This window comes from Pempheris klunzingeri, chromosome 1 (genome assembly GCF_042242105.1).
Source record: "Pempheris klunzingeri isolate RE-2024b chromosome 1, fPemKlu1.hap1, whole genome shotgun sequence".
Lineage (NCBI taxonomy): Eukaryota > Metazoa > Chordata > Actinopteri > Acropomatiformes > Pempheridae > Pempheris > Pempheris klunzingeri.
This window is the reverse complement of record NC_092012.1, coordinates 11,588,293-11,607,594: the sequence shown is the minus strand read 5'-3', so window position 1 is coordinate 11,607,594 and position 19,302 is coordinate 11,588,293. Positions and strand designations below refer to the sequence as shown.

The window sequence follows — 19,302 nt, the reverse complement described above, 5'->3', positions numbered from 1 at the left end:
AGACGTGAGATCTTATGTATGAGTACTTAAGGCAGTTTTGTGTGAAAAATATTTACAGACAGAAGGCAAGACTCTCATGCCAGACACCACATTTTAGATTTCAGACACATTTTAGACTTCTTCTCTCCACTAAAACAGCAGGTCATATTGGAAGTCCCATTTTAGATGCTAATGCATTTTTGAAAGCGTGATGAGAAGTTGAGCTAAAACAGGTCCAGGCTAAATTACAGACAGCAGCTATATTTTTCTCATTAAAATAAAATATCACTGCATGAAAACTATTGAATTCTAATGATCCCCAATAAAGAAACTGCTTCTGTATTGTAGTCATTTGTCACCACACGTAGCGATATTCTTTCACAAATTACTTTGAACTTTAAGGATGTGACAAAAATTAGTAAGTGGCGATATGTTTTTAGACTTAATGTGGCTCTGGGAGTTTAACATTCAAACTGAATTAAAAGTAATTCTGTATACACTGAATGTATCACTGCTGACAGAAATATTACATTCTGTGTAATTAAATTAATGTTCAGGTCCCCATATTTTTAGACATAATATATTTGAATACACTCTATGCATATAAATACTGTTGTCAATATCTATCTACTCAATTCTATACTACATGTAGTACAGTGCCTGTTTAAAACGTGCCTGTTTTCAGCAGGATCATTGCTTGAACTGGTATCGCTGCTAACAGCTTTTTCAAGCACCACTCATAAACTCCATCTTAACCTCTTATACCTTGGGACCAGGCTATTTTCAGGAACAAAGGTGTTTATTCAAAAAAGTTAGCTAAATGAATGCTTGACTTTGCTGCAGTTTTACGCCTCCAGTTTCTCCACACTCTCTTTCTTAGTTTGTTCTTGAATGCACTGTAGCCAGTAATGGGGATTGAGCTGTACCCAGCATGCCTTTCAGCAGTGCAACAGATACCAGGGGTCTCCTCTCAATAGACTATACAGTGTGTACTTCTGGTCGTAGTAACGCATTACTAATAAATCTGCCCCGCAGATCTCAAGAGCTCGCAATCGACTCTGCACTACCCTCAGTCCTCAGCAATACACCCGGCAAGTGTAAAGTCAGTTGGATGGATGGTTGTCGAGAAAATCAATGGTCAGACATACACACATACATACAGAGAGACGGACAGACAGAAAGAGAGTTGTTCCATTTCTAGGATCTATTTGTCCATCATTATATTTCCCAGTAGTGTATATGTTACTATTTGCAGCAGATTACAGATGCTCAGTGTGCAAAAACATCCTCCACCAAAAGATTAAGTGAAAGAGAAAGAGAAACAGGCAAGAAACATCTAGCGTTGAGCACACTTGAGATTAATGTATTTACGGCTACCTGTAATCTATCAGTTGTCAAAATTGGCTCTGTGTCACGTTTTGTCAGAGGAGGCATGAGAACAGACAAAAAAAAGGCCGACACAAAAAAGCTTACTGCACTGCCACATTCAATACATCATAGCAGCTCCCCCAAACATCCATTTATTCATTTTCACATGACAACAGCAATGGGGACAAGACGAAACAGCTTCACATCTGAACCAGAATTATTCATTATAATCTCTCTTTCTGTCTGAACAATTATTTATGTGTTTCAATTATGGAGAAGCAGTGTGAAAGGGCCAAACTCCAGATGAAATACAAAAAGTTTATGGGTTTCAAAGACATAGCTGAGTTTTTCTGTGGGATCCACGTGATAATTTTGGATTGCTCCTGGCAAAACCCCCATGACTGTAAAGAGAATTAATTCTGCTTCGCTAGAGTTCTATAACTGCAGCTGCACCATCTGATCTGCTGGCATAGTTTAAAAAAAATAATTGAAACCATTTGTTCTGCATTTTATCTTTACATTAAGAATATTTGAATAACTTTCACTCGGCTGAACAGTTTTAGGATTGTATTAATTCAAGTGATTTGTATATTCTATTGCTGTTTCAGCAAATGGCTGCCAAAGCATGCATAATGTTATCAATAACCAGCAGAGATGATATGGTGAGTATTAGTAAATACCAAAAATACCATTAGGAAATTGATTCATCATTTTACTGTCTCACTGATGATTTATGCAGCAGTCCACATATTTTGCCTCAATTTAAGGCACTGGAGCAGCTGACATACCAAAGAAGAGATGGGTGCACTTTGAGTGAGTACGTTTAGTAAGTAGTGAATTTGAAAGAGCTGGGTGAGCAGTGTGTTTAAACAGGGCTGCAGCTTATATTTAGGACAGTAGTTCCTGACCCTCCAACCTTTTAAGTGTTCTGCTTGTTTTTTCTTTGGATGGGCACAAGTGGGCAAGGCTGCAGGGGAAAAAAAACACCCATTGACAGAATCATCAATCCTGCTTTTGATTTCAAACGTAGGAATCAAAAGCTCATTTTACTCCATTTTTGATTTAGAAGAAAATTTGTTACACCCCAAAGTTATTAGACAATTGTTTCTGAATATAAAATTTGGTAAAAAAATGTATTCTAACCATTTACTTAATAAAGAAAATGTGAGGGTTAGGGTTATTTTTGGAGACAGCTGACAATTAGCTTAGCTTAGCATGTGACTGAAAATGGGGGGAAAACAGAGGGAAATTTTGTGGATTCTTGGTGAGGTTGACAGGCAATACAACATGTAATTAGTTAACTTTTGAGATTTCCCAAAATGACAAACTATTCCTTTAAGACAGGGCTTACTTTTTTTTAGCCTCAGCATGTTGGATTTCATTTTTACTTGTTATCAAGCCCTGAAAGACAAAGAACTGTCAGGTACAATTTAATGATGTTTTCCCTTCACGAATTTTTATCCACACAATTACAGTGGGAGCGCCAGTTTACTTAAATAACTGTAATGTATGAAGTTTTCTTAGCGTCAAATACAAGGCTTGATGCAACAGGAACACTTGTAGAATTGAATGTGAATACAACAGCACTGCAATAAATACCTTTGTGAAATCATGTTTGCCTCAAATAGACTGCTTAACAAAACAGATCTGACAATGAGACCAATGCCTTTTAATTGTCCTTCAAAACTCATAAAACTCAGTGTTGCCTGTGAAAGTAGGGTGGTGACTGTAAATATTAAGGTCTGAGGACATTGTTAATGGATTCTCTAATGACACATTTCATCCACACACTGATTGTAATTGCTTTTTACATGACAAGTAATAGTGCAAGGGCTTTAGAGACAGTGAAAAATCCCTTGAAAATAGAGACCTATGAAATTAAACCTTGGTTTTCAATTTTCACTCCCACAAGAGTTGAGCAATTAAATGGATTTAACCCAGTACTGTATAATAAGACATAAATAAGTTTCAAAGTGAATCTCACATATCATAGAAAAATGTCAAAAATATCATTAAAATGTTGCCTTTTTTTAAAGAAATGTTGCATCTTATGTTTCAGCAAATAAGAGCAGATGTTAATGTTTTCTCCACCCACACCATAAAACTACTAATGCAGGTTCAATACACCAACACACTGATCTGGCTTCTATGATATTTATATGACCTTGGCTTGCAGTATTTATTGTCCTTATGGGGTTCATTCAACGGCTGCAATTGATAGGGCTTTTAAAATGATTTGTTTAAATTATTGCATTGGCTTTGCACTGCTTTGTAGGTGTTTGTGAATATCTATTTCAGTACAGCTACATCTGAATAAGTGTTTCTTTGTTAATGCCCTAACTCATTTGCAGTCATGTTATTTTTGCAAACACGCCTTTATTTTTTTCTGGTTTCATACATTAGCGGTTTTCAGATAAATTCTCCCATTCTCCCTCTCTCTCACTGCTGTCTTTCTCTCTCTGGATTCGGGATAAAGACTGAATTACACAGCAGAACGGTCCTGGATAGCAGAGACAGAGATTACCCTCCCTGATCTTTCTACAGACAAGAAATAGTTCAGTGTAAAACCCTCCCTGAGGGCTTTGCCACCTCAGTACTGACAGACTGTGTATTAGCATGTATCAGAGAAGAGAAAGACAATGGTTTTATCCCATTTGACCCACCACTTGACTTGAGAAAGAGAGAAATCTAGTGAGCCTATGCAGTGAACGTTGGGGTTGTCACTGTGCTGATCTGTGCTGAAAAAAAAGGATACAAGGTTCTGTGTAGTGCCATGTCAGAGGCATATGGCTCCAGTGGCAACAGGTACAGCATGCTGTCTTTTTTCTTTCTTCAACTGACAACAAGAAACTATAAAGGCTTAGCTCCCAAAGCAGCCCAGATTTGCTGGGTCTAAATATAATAAAAGGAAGCCAGTGTTCATCCTTTAGTTGGATATATTGATAAATAAACGGATGTTATTAAAATACAGACTTGCAGAACTGATCATTACAAAAGTTTAGCTAGTCAATAACTGTCCATAAGGACAATAAATCAAAGACATGCTACTGTATGTTAAACAGAAAAACATCCATTCCCTTCCTCACAATTATGTATTTTGATATCTAAGATTTTAAAACATTAAAATTAGAGCTGAATTTGTTTGTCAATGGGTTGTAATCTGCAGCTACTTCGATAATTGTTCAATTGTTTGAATAATTTTTAATGAAAATGGTTGATAGTTGCAGCCAAACTTATGATAAAATTAAGTCAGAAAGAAACTCTACAAAATTAAAAGTTGATATAAAAGAAGGTTTAATTGGAGACCTATAGTCAGGTCATTTATGCAAAATTGGTAGGAAGAATAACTCTCTCTCTCTCTCTCTCTCTCTAAAAGGTCTTTATTTCCATGTTAGTGGTTACAAGTTTTGCTTCATTTCTTTGGTTTCCAAGTAGTTTCATCTAAAGAGAGAATCTAAATGGAACTATTGTAGACGTAAAAAACTGATTGATACAAAAGTGTAACTGGCAAATGATCAGCTTGATCTGCCATAGTTTAAAATGCAGCCACTCAAAGTTTGAATACAGTGATTAATGAGGGAGGCCATTAGACTGACACTAAGGTGTGAAATTAACATTTCTAGGATATGAAAATGTTTACCTGCAGACTTGCCTCCTGGAGTGTTTGATTTAACACAGACTTTTCTAGTTTCCCTACAGACAAAACTGCTTCCCAAGACAAAAAGTCAGTGGTGTTTTCTCATCTTTCTTCCACTGGAGTAGACTTTTTTTTCCCCATTAGAAATAATACATGCCAACTGTTCTGCTACCACCTTTCTTCTACAAATATTCAGCTCATGTTTTTTCTGACATGACACCACAAAGAGCAAACATTCAGTCTGTTCATGTAAACGGTTTATCTTCAGGTGTTTTGCATATGTGCGATACATAGACAACAGTATAATATTCCTAATCTTCTATGTGAGTTTTACTCTATGTGCACGGATGTTCCATGAGTGCACTGCGCTCATTTGCATCTTTTTAAAAAAAAAAATCATTGCTTGTAGCCAAAAATACCACATCCTCTCCACAGAGTGTCACAGTGCCATTTCTTATCATGTTTGCTTTTGTATGCAGCGGCAAAGTCATGTTGAAAGTGCCATCCAAGACCGTGATCTACTAAATGTCTCATCAGTATAAGCTGCAGCTTCTCTACCTAATTAAGAAGCATGAATAATGTATCGGCCTGTGTCATAAATGGAACTGGCAGTACGTCTGCCTTGGATGCAGCGAGAGGATGTGTCAGACCTCAGTCAGTAACTGATGTTAAGCAGGACACCCACCTTGCACCAGAGAACTATGGCAAAAGAATGTGGGTGGGAACTGTGAGAGGTGGATATGAGGTGGTGGCGTGCAGCAGAGTATATTAGGAAAGAGGGAATATTAGGAAAGAGATTTAAGCATGACTTATGTGAAGTGAAAATTTGAAATTTTTGAGTGTTGGCTTGTCTGGCAAATGGGTCAGTGGCCATGGGGATGGTCTTAGTAGTGGCAGCCATGCTTGTGGGAGCTGTGATAAGTAGGTCAGTAAATAAAATGGAACTCTTCTCCCAAAAACTTCATTGAAAGTGATGGCAATGCGAAAGGTGTTGCATGGATAAAAAATGATTTTGATTTATCAAACCACTACAGAGGGATTTAGTGAATTATGTCGCAAGCTTTCTAAATAATTATAATCTATCAGTGCACTAATTCTTAGCAGGGAGGTATAAACAAGGGGGAGATTAATTAAATCTTTTTCTACCTCCTAAACCACAGCACATGTGATTTTTCACATTTCAAGGATTAGCGACTGCATGTCTTATCATCTCACTGTGTGCCAAATTAGCCTTCTGTTGTGTGTCACACACTCTGCAATATTGCATTGTGTGGCCAACTGACCATCCAAGAGCAGACAATGGGATAAAGACTGTGGAGATAAAAAAAAAAAAAAAAAAAGAAGGACAGCAATCTTCTCTGCAGGCTTCAGGCACATCAAGAATCAGTCCGTTTCTGATGTTATTTGTCACAACCTCTTTGATCTGGAAAGTATAAAAGGTGAAAGATATTTGTTTTGCTATTTTTTTCATAGAAAATGGTAAGTAGCCTTATTTAGTTTATGGAAAAAAATCAAAAACAGATTTTGGATCCATTAAATCCTATTTTACAGTCTTGTCACTATGTGAGATCTGACGTTAACTTAATATATTTTCATGTCTTCTATGTTTTTCCATTTTGTCTTTGTCATATGACGGAGTTTTTCACCTCCCCTCTAACTGTCCTAGATTTTCACCATGCAGTAGGTTCACTTGACACCACAGCAGTACATCACATAACATTTTCATAAATGTTAGACTCCTGCACATATATTTCAAGCTTATTTATGGTCATTTATCCTCACACCTGATCCCAATTCTCAGCTCATGGAGAATAAACCCAACACTCATGGCTCACCTCCCAGCAAATCTGCCACATTTAGATTTCAGGTCATATCGGTAGACACAGATGTGGCAGCTTATTTAAAGTAAACTGATGAACAATATAAAACACACATATATATCAATCAATCAATATACTTTATAATATATAAATATATCTGTAATTTACAATAGCTTTTTATATAATTATTACATATTATAATAATATGAACCCTTCTTTTAGGGGCTGTAGATGCATGCTTGTGAAAAGGAAAGATTGAAAATGATTTCTGAAATAGTAAAATAATATTTTGTGCAACTCAACGTCACCTCAGCAGGAAAGTAAGTTGCAGAAGAGCGAGGACGAAAGTCAGAGTGATGAAAAAAGAAGATGAGTGAAGAGGAAAGCCAGGGAGGGAAGGGATGAGAGGATTTATTGTGAAACCTGCGCTGTGGTCCTGTCTGATAATCTGGAAGCAGTAGGTGGGTAGACAGCGGGAAAACACTATATTGATGGGACTGTTTACTCCATTCTCAGAGAAAAAAAACAGGTTGAACACAGAAAACAAGAGTGAGAAGGAACAGGCTGCTATCTCAAGGTGGTGGGATATGTGTGTGTGTGTATGTGCATGTGCATGTGTGTTTGTGTGTGTGTCCCATTGAGCCTTGTCTTCAGCTAACCATTAATGTCTGAAAGAACACATCAAGAAATGTAAAAAGTACCTATGGGGCAGCAGGGTGGCGCAGTTTGGTGCTCATAGACACTGACTGTTCTCTTTCTGTCTGAAAATGAAAAGTGAAATAAATGAATAATAGAAATGATACAGCGCAGTCATGAATAAATGCAGGTTCTTAACCTTACTGTCGGATCCAAGCTGTGAATGTTCAGTAAAATATACCTGTGATTATCCATTATGTCTCTGTATTTTTACACTGAATGGGTCAACAGTAGCACTTGACCTGCGCTCCAAATGTTAGCATCAATGCTACTGTGCTCTACTTCTGTTCGTCTCTGTATGTGCTCACCTGTGCGTCGTGCGTTATTTTTGCGTGGGAGAGATTTCACACAATGCTACATAGACGTTAGACCTGTGTGTAAGAACAGCATAATGCTTGGGATTCAAACCTGATGCAAATTATCTTTAAAAAAATGGGGAAATAGATAAGCGGATGTTGTTGCTGAGAAAAGTGATAAAATGTAAATGCGTTTGCAGTTAATGCTGTTGAGACATAATTAAATAAAACAAGTCAACGGCCTGGCTAGTGGCTCTATGAGGTGGTACTTATGAACATGGACAAAGTAGAACTGAGGCTGATAGGAATGCTAATAGATTTGACCATAAACCAGTACTGGATAAATGTTTTGTTTTTTTTAATCTGACAATGACGCTTGAGGGAAAGTTAAGTCGCCCAAAGTTATCAGAATTTATCCTGAGGTGGACATGAACATCTGAACCAAATTTTATGGAAATCCATCCAATTGTTGTCAAGATATTTCAGTCAAAACCACAAGTGCAAAACTTTTGCTGAATATATTGCCAAAATTTGGGGCCAATTTATCCAGTAGATGTTATTACATTTCACTCGACTGGTCAAAACGTTGGCCAGTTGGTTGTACTTGATGAAGAAAAAGTCAGCAAGATAGGTAAAGGTTTTGGGAATCATCCTCTGGGGATAACGAATGTTCAATTCAATTTCATGACAATCCACCTGATAGTTGTTGCCATACTTCAGTCTGGATGAAAGTGGACTACCAGTTGACCTACCTAGCTACGCTTTAAAAATACACATTTGCTGTTAATATAATTCATAACAAATTCAAAAAGCAAGCTGGGTCAAAACAACTTTGTTATTAATAATCCCTCCTTAGTTAAAAATGACCTCATTTTTATTTCACAACAATTTATCTCCTTGACTCATTGAAAGACATGTCCTGTGTGCAGAGTTAAGACTGTGAAAACACACTCGCTTCACCATGAGCAACTTTAAGAATGATACAAAGCCCCGTCTGTGTCTGCACTAGGATGATTAAAGCTCCTGTCTAAGTTGAGGCTAAACGTTAGCTGTTGTCAAGGTCACAGTAATAATTTTGAGTGAAACAGAACCCTCGATGGGAATATGAAATTAATCTCTGTATACGTTTAAGCAGCACTCAGCACTATTCTCCTCAGAAGGTCCCAGGAGCCCTTCTTCAGTATGTAGAGATAAAAGGCTCCAAAGACAATGGTTCATACTATCTGAGGCTGTAACTCTAAGTAATTTTGAAGACAGCAAAGTGTAATGTAATTGGACTTACTCCTTCACAGAAAAACTACTGCAACAAGAGCTTATCAAAAATACTTGTCTTTGCTTCTTTTAAAATGCAGGGGCTCATTAATATCACCATCCTATTACCGTCCAGCTTTCTCAACTCCCAATTACCAGAACTGAAAAAAAGGCCAAAGGCAAGGATTCTACAAAATAACTGTACTTTGAATACCTGTCCAAACTTAGACAATAAGTTGTTTTGATTTGTGGAAGTGGTTTGACAAAATAGAATATTTCAACATTTCGAACTGACATTATCCAGTGCTGAGATTAGGTAAATCTCTCAACTTCTCCTGCCGCTATTGTATTTGTTTTGCTATAATGTTGTCTCTGGTGCTATAGGGAGGTCATTTTCTGGTTACTTAGGTAAAAAAGTTACCAGTCAGAGCTATGATAACACATGTGCTACTACCCACTACCCAAAGTATATGAGTCACCTTTAGTGGTAACACATTACAGTTAGTGTCAAAGAAGGGACACTCTTACATCTAAAAAGCAATGTATAGCAAATATTAAAAGACAACCAGTAAAGATAATATAGAGCTCCAGACCTTGTGGGACTTTATCGGTTTCAGTGCAGAAAAATGTAAGACCAAATCTTACCTTCTGATTTGACGAGGTTGATTGTTCTGTACACGTGTATACAGTCACTGCATGATGAACATTGTGGAGAAAAGCATGAAATTCACCTACAGCCAAAAAAAAAAAGAACAAAAAAGGTAAAATGATACTTAAGATGAGTTGTAAATGATCATTGTGGCTTGATGAACCATTTATTGATACTTACTAAAATTATCCAGGCAGCATTGAGGCAGTGATTGCAAGGTTTACATGAATATGTCTATCATCTTTGAGAGGTAGACAAAGCACTTCAGGGAAAAACCAACATTTGACAGATGCAGTATGTCTTCAGGAAGAGCTCTGCACAGGTAAGTAGGGAGCAGCTGCTCCAAGTGAAAGACTTCAAGTATCGTAGGATCTCATTCACCATTGAGAGAGGCTGGCAGTCAGGGACACTGGCTATAATATGGCTGTGAAAACAGGGCTGAGTTGTAAAAATCAAAGATTACAATCTATCACTCAGTCCTTGTTCCATATCTCACCGACAGTCATGACTGACCAAAGGGTGAGATCATGGATTCAAGGCGATGATATTAAGACACAGTGTGGCAGGATGAGGGACTCATGGTCACGATTAAACCACTGAAACAGTGAGATTTTTGCAAATGGTAAACTAAAAAGGACCAGTGTATAAGATGTATCCAGTGGATGGTATCCAGTGGTGGGGTTGTAGAGTGCAACCCACTGAATACCATTCATGTAAGCATGTAAAGAAGTTAAGAGGGCAGATGAGGATCCATGCTTCCTTGCTTTCTTTTGTGCTAAATAACAACAATGATCCTCCATTTGTCACGACACAAAATGGCATTCGTCTTCTTTCTTTTTCTTCATTTTCCAACCTGTGCATTTGCTACACTAAAGTGTAGCTGCCATGTAAGTGTAGAAGACAAAAGCCCATCTTTGTCTGCTCTGGGCTGCAGTAGAAACCTGGCAGTGCAATATGCTGAACATGGTGGAAGATGTCCAGCTCCTCATTCCAAGCTCACGAAAACACAGCGATTCTTAGTTTCAGGTGATGATACACTACTGAAATCATAGTTCTAAACACTATATTCCATTTCTGCCAACAGATCCCCTTAAATCTTACACACTGGACCTTTAAATCACTGACAGACGATGGTCAAAACTGATCAGGAATTATTGTGTAATCTATATTTTTCATTATTTTATTAGAAAAAGTAACTTGTCATCTAATTTACATTAAAGAATGGACAGAACAGAAATAAACATATTCTCTGGTTTTATTATCCTACATTTCAGCTTTTGAAATTTTAGTCATAACGAGAAACTCGCGGTTTCCAAGGAAAAGTTGTGATTTATACTGTAGGAGAAATCATTTTAAATCCACAAGAAAGCATGAAATCTTGGGTTACATTTCGCCTTGAAACACTTTGGGACCCAGTAGAAAATGGGGTCGAGGGGTGTTATTCAGCAAAAGGACAGTTGGGCTGCTCTTCTTGCTACTTGAAGATACAGTGAGTCTGACCAGGAGAAAGAAAGAAAGAAAGAAAGAAAAAAATGATGACAAGCGAAATCATCGGGATAGTTAAGGATATTTCATAGTTTTTGTAATAATACAGTAATCAGAAATTCACATACAAACTAATAAAAGGATGTTTGTTGATCTTAAAGGAAAATCATCCTCATCCTCATAGCATAATTGCTGAGATCTGGGAACACAGTGACATTGCTAAAAACAAACACAAGTGAGCAGAAAATCACATTGAAAATATGCCAATACCTTTTTTTGGAGGCAAAAAAGAAAGTTGCTAATGGCGCTAAAAATCATTGCCATGGAAAACAAGACGTATGCACAACAATGGAAAAGAAGGTAGGTAAAAGTTGAACAGGGAGGTCTGCTACCTGTGATCAATGTCTAAAATGGACAGTTTGGATAATCATTTCTGCTCGTCTTAATTTTCTCTTTCAAACATATTTTACTGGTTACTACCGTCTACAGCCTGCCTGAGTGTTTGACTGCTTGTGTTTGTCTGACCATGACTGCTTGTGTTTGTCTGACCAATTTTTAGCAATGTTTTTGTGTTCCAAGATTTCAGCAGTAACTATACTGAGTACAATGTTTTAAAAGATTGAACGACGAAGCAGTAATCAGTGTCAGTAAGTATTTTCCTTTAAATACCATAGTAAAACCAAAAAATACAGTCAGTGTCAAAGTAGAGCTGCATGTGTTACAGGAATGACTTTTTCAAATAACGCATTCACTCTCTGAATAGATTATTAGCAAGTAATTAGACCGAGCAATGCCTCAAGGACGACACCTGTCTGCATGTCGGCAGTGGCATGTGGCCCCTTTCCTCTGGATGACTTTCTCAATATGCAGCAATAATAATCATGTAAGGCATCAAATTGAACTCTTTTTCTTTAAGTACAACAACCAGTGTAACCTGACATTTATATTGACCCTCAAGGTATGTTTGGCTCTCTACCTGCCTGCCTATTATCTACTTGGAGAATGAACATTTTGCTTTAATAGTGTCATTAACACAGTTGTTCAAATGACTAAAGCACTCACTTTGATGGTGCCAACCTGTGATATAACTGCCTGACCAACTGTATTAAGTCTGTGAGTATTGTTGTCAGTGAAACTCACCACAAAAACCCTTATATACAAACTTTAAATTTAAAGTACAGTAAGAAATTATGAGTATAATTAAAATCAAAGTTATCATTCATAAACCTTGAGACTGTAGCAAAAGCTCCAAGCTACTTAAGTGGTTCAGATATTCAAACAGCCTTGACTTTATTTCATAATAAAAGTCTAAACGTGATATTATAGGTAAAAATGACTAATGACAAAAATTACTATGCATGCTTTAGGATAACTGCAGCAGGAGGAAGGTCGCAGGCTTTTAAATTATGATCATATATGATCAAACAGAGAACCTGAGGAGATTTTACCTTTGGCTGGAAAAGCTGTTTTGAGCCTTAATTGAATGTTTCAGCTAATTTTTACACTGTCATCTATTTTTACCGAAGCAGCTTAGATGTTTTTCTTGTTTATTTCTGTAGTTTTTATATATTTACCTATACATTTGTAATGATGGCAGCAGCAGAATTTGACAAAATACAGTATGTGAAGGACTAAAACATCACATCATCAGCAAATGGATATTGCAAATGGGATAGAATATGCAGAAACATACAATGTGGGTATTTTTTATAAACAAAGAAACCTCTGAAATTTATGTCTCAAAAATAGCACAGTTGCTGTACTCGTCTTCAGGAATATTTAATATTCAAATAATGTACATGCTGTATTTGAATATTGAAATTTGGTTACAGTGTAATTTTAGCTTCAGCAGCATCTCAAATGGGTTTTTTCCCCCAGCTCTACCAGTAGTTCCCCAGCATATGTGAGCAAAGAACCAATTTTTGGCACCGTCGAGTACTTTTCTCTCCGAGTCACTGACCAGACATGCATGGCATATGTGAAACAAATCATTTGCGTTTTCTTTGCACATTAACCCGCCAGCAACCACCAGCAGTATGCAGTCAGGTAAGCAGGTAGAAGCAACTGGATTCTTCCTCACCAGTGGCTTTAGGAGCTATCAGCTCCAATCCAGCCCTATGAAGGCAGGGGAGGATTGAGTTTGAAAGATGATAATAGACTCCTGGGGAAACTAATCTATTTCTAAAGAAGAAAAAGAAGGGTATGAATTCTCTCACTTGCCCCCCACTTCCACCTGCCCACAGCTCTCCATTCACCATTTCTCTCAGCAGTAGCATTGCAGGTCAATTATGCAATTGAAATATACCAATTAAATGGACTTTGGACAGCATGGCAGCTATTACAATTGAAGGGAAGCAGATGTCTCGAATTCTTTTTGGTTCCTATTAGCAGAATGCATAACATACAACACATATCAGACAGAGTACGATGGGGTTTCTTCGATGATCTGAAGCACAATCTGAAGCACTTTTGTACAAAAATGTGTGGAAGAAAAAAAGAGGGGATTCCTAGGATGGTATAAGAATAACAGGCCATTTTAATTTGACTTTGTACAAATAGTGCAACTGCATGAGCTGCAGAGACTGATTTTTTCCAGTTTTAAATCCAAAAAGAAAAGCAACCTTTTAGATCAGTTGACTCCTTTCACAGCAGCTGTAAAACTACAACCTGAGCTGTGTAGAGTGCATTACAGTGTGATATGCAGAATGAAGTCAATGCATATATACATCTACAGATCATATATATTATGTGCAGAAAGACACTTAAATTAATACAAAACTTTTACAACATATGCTGGATTTAATTTTGACATTGGCTGTTATAAATACGTCATTATTAGTGTTAATGAATTTCAGCAAAATGATAAAAAAATTATTAATATTCGCAAAGCTGAACCATATGCTGTCTTACATAAAAGCCACAGTGTCTTGCAATTTCCACACAATCAATGTTCACTCCTACCGTGTCCCGCACTGTGTGGAAGTGGTGCTCCATAATATACTGGAGCTCGTAACGTCCACTGGCTCTTTCACCTCTGGATTAATAAGCTTGAAATCAAGTCTTGAAAGTTTCATGCTGCAAAAAGGCAGCTGTTACAAGGCCAGGAGCATATGTAAACAAGGTAATATCGAGACCCAGATGGCTCCTGTCAGTCCAAGGCTCCTGGACCTGCCCTCCGTTTCTGAATCTTCGGCAGGTGGATAATGATGATGATGATGTTTATGATCACCGGTCACATCTGGACTCACTGAGGAGACAGCAGAAACCAACAGGTCAGTCAGAACGTCATGGAAGCTGTATTACTGTTTGCCATGTTACTTGAAGGAGAAGGTTAATTCATTCTACATTTGGCTTCTTGTCAACAAATCCAATGAAAATACCACAACCGATAGTGTGTTAGTCAGTGTCTCAATACTTCCATTCAAGATGTAAATCTTCAAAATGCGTCGAAAATAAATTGTTTCATTTTAATGAAATTTCCTATTGCAGCTGGGCACTGTTACATTGCACACTGGGCACATAATCTGTATTGAGCTTTGGTTATACAGGACATACTTCCAGTAGGATTCATTGTTGGTTTTGGTGTTTAAATGGAATTTGTTGACAATAGAAAAGTAAAGAATACAAATTAACAGATGCAGATGTAACAGTCTTGCCAAAGGAGTGGCAATTTTTACAAATTTTAAAATCATGATTACAAACTGAATGAGTATAAAACATTCTATGATTGAGAATAAGCACCTTGGAGATTTATATCCCTAAACATTTTAAAGTTACTAACGTGTTTAGATTTGATGTTTTCTCATAATTATAACTGCAGCCATAATGCTGCACACATCTTTCACAGCTGCAATACATTAGTGCTCACACTAAACCATTAAGGGAGCTTGACAATTTTCCACCACCCTATTTATAGCGAGCTGATGCAACTATGGAGCACCGTCAACCTCCATCGTATCCCAGGAGGTGCAGCCAAGAGCATCTTGGGTGCTCCTTTGTGTCAACAGCCATCGGAGTGTTTGTGCTGAGGTGCTAAGGCTGAACACAAACACAATCATTACAAACTATAATAGTTAAATATAATAGTTAGTTCCTCGAAGGAAATATCTTCCTGTATAGATTCCACTTTGCAGAGCCTCTGAGAAGGCACTTCTGAGCCAATACTGTTTGTTGTAATTCACAGTCATGACATTTAACACTGTAGCTGTAACACGATTTTAAAAACTGAGGTGGTATCTCAGACTCTGCTTTGTATTGTGTGGTAGTGTATGCTCTACAATGCTCCAAAAAAAGTTATAATAAGAGAAGAGATTTAGACAGAAAAGATGGCGGAAGAGAAAGAGGAGTGTAACAAGCACTGACCATTATCATCTGTATTGTATGTTTCTTAACCACTAGGCAACCAGGACACCCCCACTTGGTAACTCTTACCTCATTCTCTACTATCCATTTTACACAATGTCCACCACAGGTGTCATTTCTAATATTAATATAATAATATTAGAGTCTACTATTTCTTTATCTTTAAATGCTCCCATTGGGTCACATAATATGTAAACACACACAGACCCTCTATACAGATGATATGCTGCTTTATATGACCTTTACACCTAAAGATCTTGACTAATTTTACAAAAAAAGTACTTGATGCACATTTAAATTCCAATGTCACAACTAGTAGCAACACTTTTAAAGAGTCAAATTTTATATCCAATCCAAATTTGCCACCACAGCTTGAGTTATCAAGGCTCCAAAATCATGGAATGAGCTTCCTGAAGACGGGGATAACAAACCTGCTTTTACAGAAACATATATTTTAGATGCTTTTTTAGATAGAATGCTTATGCAAATACCCACATTATGTGCATCTGCTTATTCTATTCCATTTGCAGTGTGCATTTGCTGAACTGATGTAGTTTTTCACATATTGTATTTTTTTCAAGGCCATCATCACAAATCACATATTTAAATATTTGCTTTTCATAATGCATATCCTAGTGTCTTTTTTTTTTTTGCAGATAATGGTACTATAGCACTTTTGTACATTTGGTCATTGCCTAAGTCTCAACTTTGTTTCAGTTATATTTTGTAAAAATATGCTTAAATTACTTATTAAACTAACAGGTGAACACTCTGTATCTAAATTACATATTGTATGTGACCATGGCAGAAAATGTCAGTACCCCCTTTTAGTCACCTTTACAAGTAAGCTGCTGTTGATCCATCACAGCTGGGCATAAATTGAACAGCTTTTTACCTTCAACAGAACCCATAGCCGGCAGTGCAAGGACAAAGTTCAACCAAGACAAGAAACTGGACATACAGTATATGAGATAATGACTTAAAGCTTTAAAAATAGACTAACAGCCTAGTTTGTTGTCCTCTAACCTTCACATTATATATCCCAAATTGCCTGGACTTGAACGCCCCCAATTGCCAACCCTTTTGAAAATTACACCGTAATAGCAACAGATATCAATTTAGACAACTGCACCACACCAGCTGTCGACATCCATCTCGCTGTTCACATCTCTTTGCAGGCCTCAAGAGTTGAAGGGGGAATTCAGTGTCCCTTTCTGAGTGAAATAGAGTGTCCTCTTTAGCCCTGCTGGTGTTACCTCAGTACACCTCGGTCTCCATCCTGTTCCATCCCCACAGGGAAAGAGTAAACCTGAGCACAGATAGATGACCAGCTGTTCCAGGACTTTGGAGTTTCTCACTTAGGCCCAAGGGTCATAAGTCTGCCGTGTGCAGGATTAGTCTAACCCAGACCCTTTCAGAGTCTATAAAGGCTGTGTTATCAAACTTTATCTTACTAGCAGAAAAATAAGACCAGTTGCAGAGGCCATTTGTACTCTGTGGACTTCAATTCCACACTTTATGGTGCAGCAGAAATAGCCTGTAATTCCTCTCCACAAAGCAGGACACACAATTATTACTCGTTGCTGTAATGGTTGAATTTCCTTTAGAGAATAATTAAAATATAATCTCATTTTATTTTATCGTATCTAATTTAATCCTATATAATTGTTTGCAATAAAATTAAAGTTTATGAATGGCCACACACTAACCACACTTATATGCAGAAATAGAAATGTTTATTCTTCACAGACTCATCTACATGTTAGGGCGTATACTTGTGCCACCATTGAAGCATCTGAGTGTGGCCTGAAATTAACTGCCTATTGATTCACTGCTGAGGAGTCCCCAGGACAGCTATTTGAAGGTCTACAGCTCACAGATAGTCTGTCTGAGTTTTGTACCCAAGAGCACTGAACTTCAACACCTCAATCAATTCCTCTTACCGAAGCTTCAAGGTTTCCAATGCAACAACAAGGTGTAGACAGAATGACAGAATGTATCTTTCATACGAATAAACTCTGCACCACTGAAACCACTTCTTATTTTAACTGCAAAGGAAACTGAAATCTCAAATAACGTCATGGACACATACTATGACAAAATATACATCAAATATCAATGTTTACGTACATTTGAGGAACTGATCAATGCATAAATGTATGGAGCACAGCCTGCATATTAAATGTATATCCAGCGTATTTAACACACACTTCAGATATTACTATAATAGGAAATGGAAGCATGAAAGTATGGATTTAAATTAAATAATATTCCAGACAAAAAATCATTAAGAAAATAGGACTAAAATTGGAGCAAATTCTTGATAAGACTCAATCTGGGGTCTCATTGAGGCTTTGTCCTTATCCTTTGCCTTAACTCCATTCCAGGAGACATCAAAGGAGGAAGCCAGGCGATTACCTCCTCTGCATAGGGAGAAGGTCGGGGTGGATGGATCAGATAGTGAAATGTCAGACTTTAACGTGCTGTTCGTTTACCATTTCCAACAGATAGTCAATGCTGGTTCCTTTTAACTATGACCACGATCATTTCTTAGCCTTAACCATGTGGTTGTTATTGAAACTGTGATGACCAAGGTCCCCTAAACTTAACAAAGTCATATTTTAACTCAGTGATTTATGACAGTTTTGGAAGGCACAGACAAATGACTATGTCCTGCTGATAGGGGAGTCAGAAAAATGTGCCACACTAATGGGCAGTTACAAACGTCTTATTTTGTTCATTAATTCGGAGAATTTGAGCCTCTCTTTTCTACATCTACTTCTAAACTCAGTTTTATTTTAATAGGTACACCTGTACAGTCTTTTGCAATACAATGCAACCGCTCTCCCATAAATTCTACCATTACATAGTTTATAATGTTCGGTTTTTGTTGACATCATCAGAAATTAGTAAATTAAATTGTATGTAAGTGTTTCTAATTTTTTGTTGCTCCTATTTACATACATTAGGAGGGCAGAAGAAGCCCCCTCTGATTATAATATCCAGTGCAACACCATTATAGGCACCATAAAAGTAGATTTTATGGCAGAGCAGTTGCACTGGGTTTCATTAGATTGTACAGATGTATCTAATAAAGCGGCCACTGAATGTATGTAAGATTATGAGATGTGGATGAGATCTAGTGTAATATTGCATTACTGACCTCTACTCGTTTTGTGTTTTTCTTGGGTGAATCATCGGGTGTTGTGTGTAGCCCACAGTGCCGAATGTGACGGTCGGGATGAAGACAAAACAGTCACTTAACATTGCAGAGTTTTGTATTAAGGCACTACTGGGTTTCACATGCATGCACAATCAGCTGAGGGAAAGTTGAGACTGAAGGAGGAAAAAATAGGATGTAGAATTAGACTTTGCTCCACTTTGTCGGGATTAAAGTCTCTGCAATGTGGCACCCAGCTGTGCTTAAAAGAATAATCTTTAAAATCTTGAAATAGATTCTAAAAACTAACATCTAGGTAATGGATGTCTCTTCATTTGGCACACATACACTCACACAGTACTTGATTACAAACACAGACATGCACATGATACTTAATATCTCACATATACACACACAGTATTGACTGACTGCATTGCAGCTATTAATAACTATCATCACAGCTGAATCTTCTGGCTATAAGTGGGATTTTTTTTTTTTTTAATGAATGATAATGAAGGTCCAGGCGAAGGCACATATCACCCCTCTAAACGCACAACTACATCCTCAATATAAAAACCAAACGGAGCATACCGCTGCAA

The 19,302-nt window shown here is 37.3% G+C and overlaps 1 protein-coding gene across 1 annotated transcript in view; it reads right to left on the bottom strand.

The window, feature by feature from the left end:
* Positions 1 to 13,716: 13,716 nt before the first annotated feature.
* gpc5a (glypican 5a) overlaps positions 13,717 to 19,302 on the bottom strand; it is a 118,485-nt gene continuing 112,899 nt past the window's right edge. Inside the window, exon 9 of the mRNA XM_070833285.1 lies at positions 13,717 to 14,428. Coding sequence (XP_070689386.1) covers positions 14,274 to 14,428 — 155 coding nt within the window. The 3' untranslated portion in view covers positions 13,717 to 14,273. The remainder of the gene's footprint in view (positions 14,429 to 19,302) is intronic.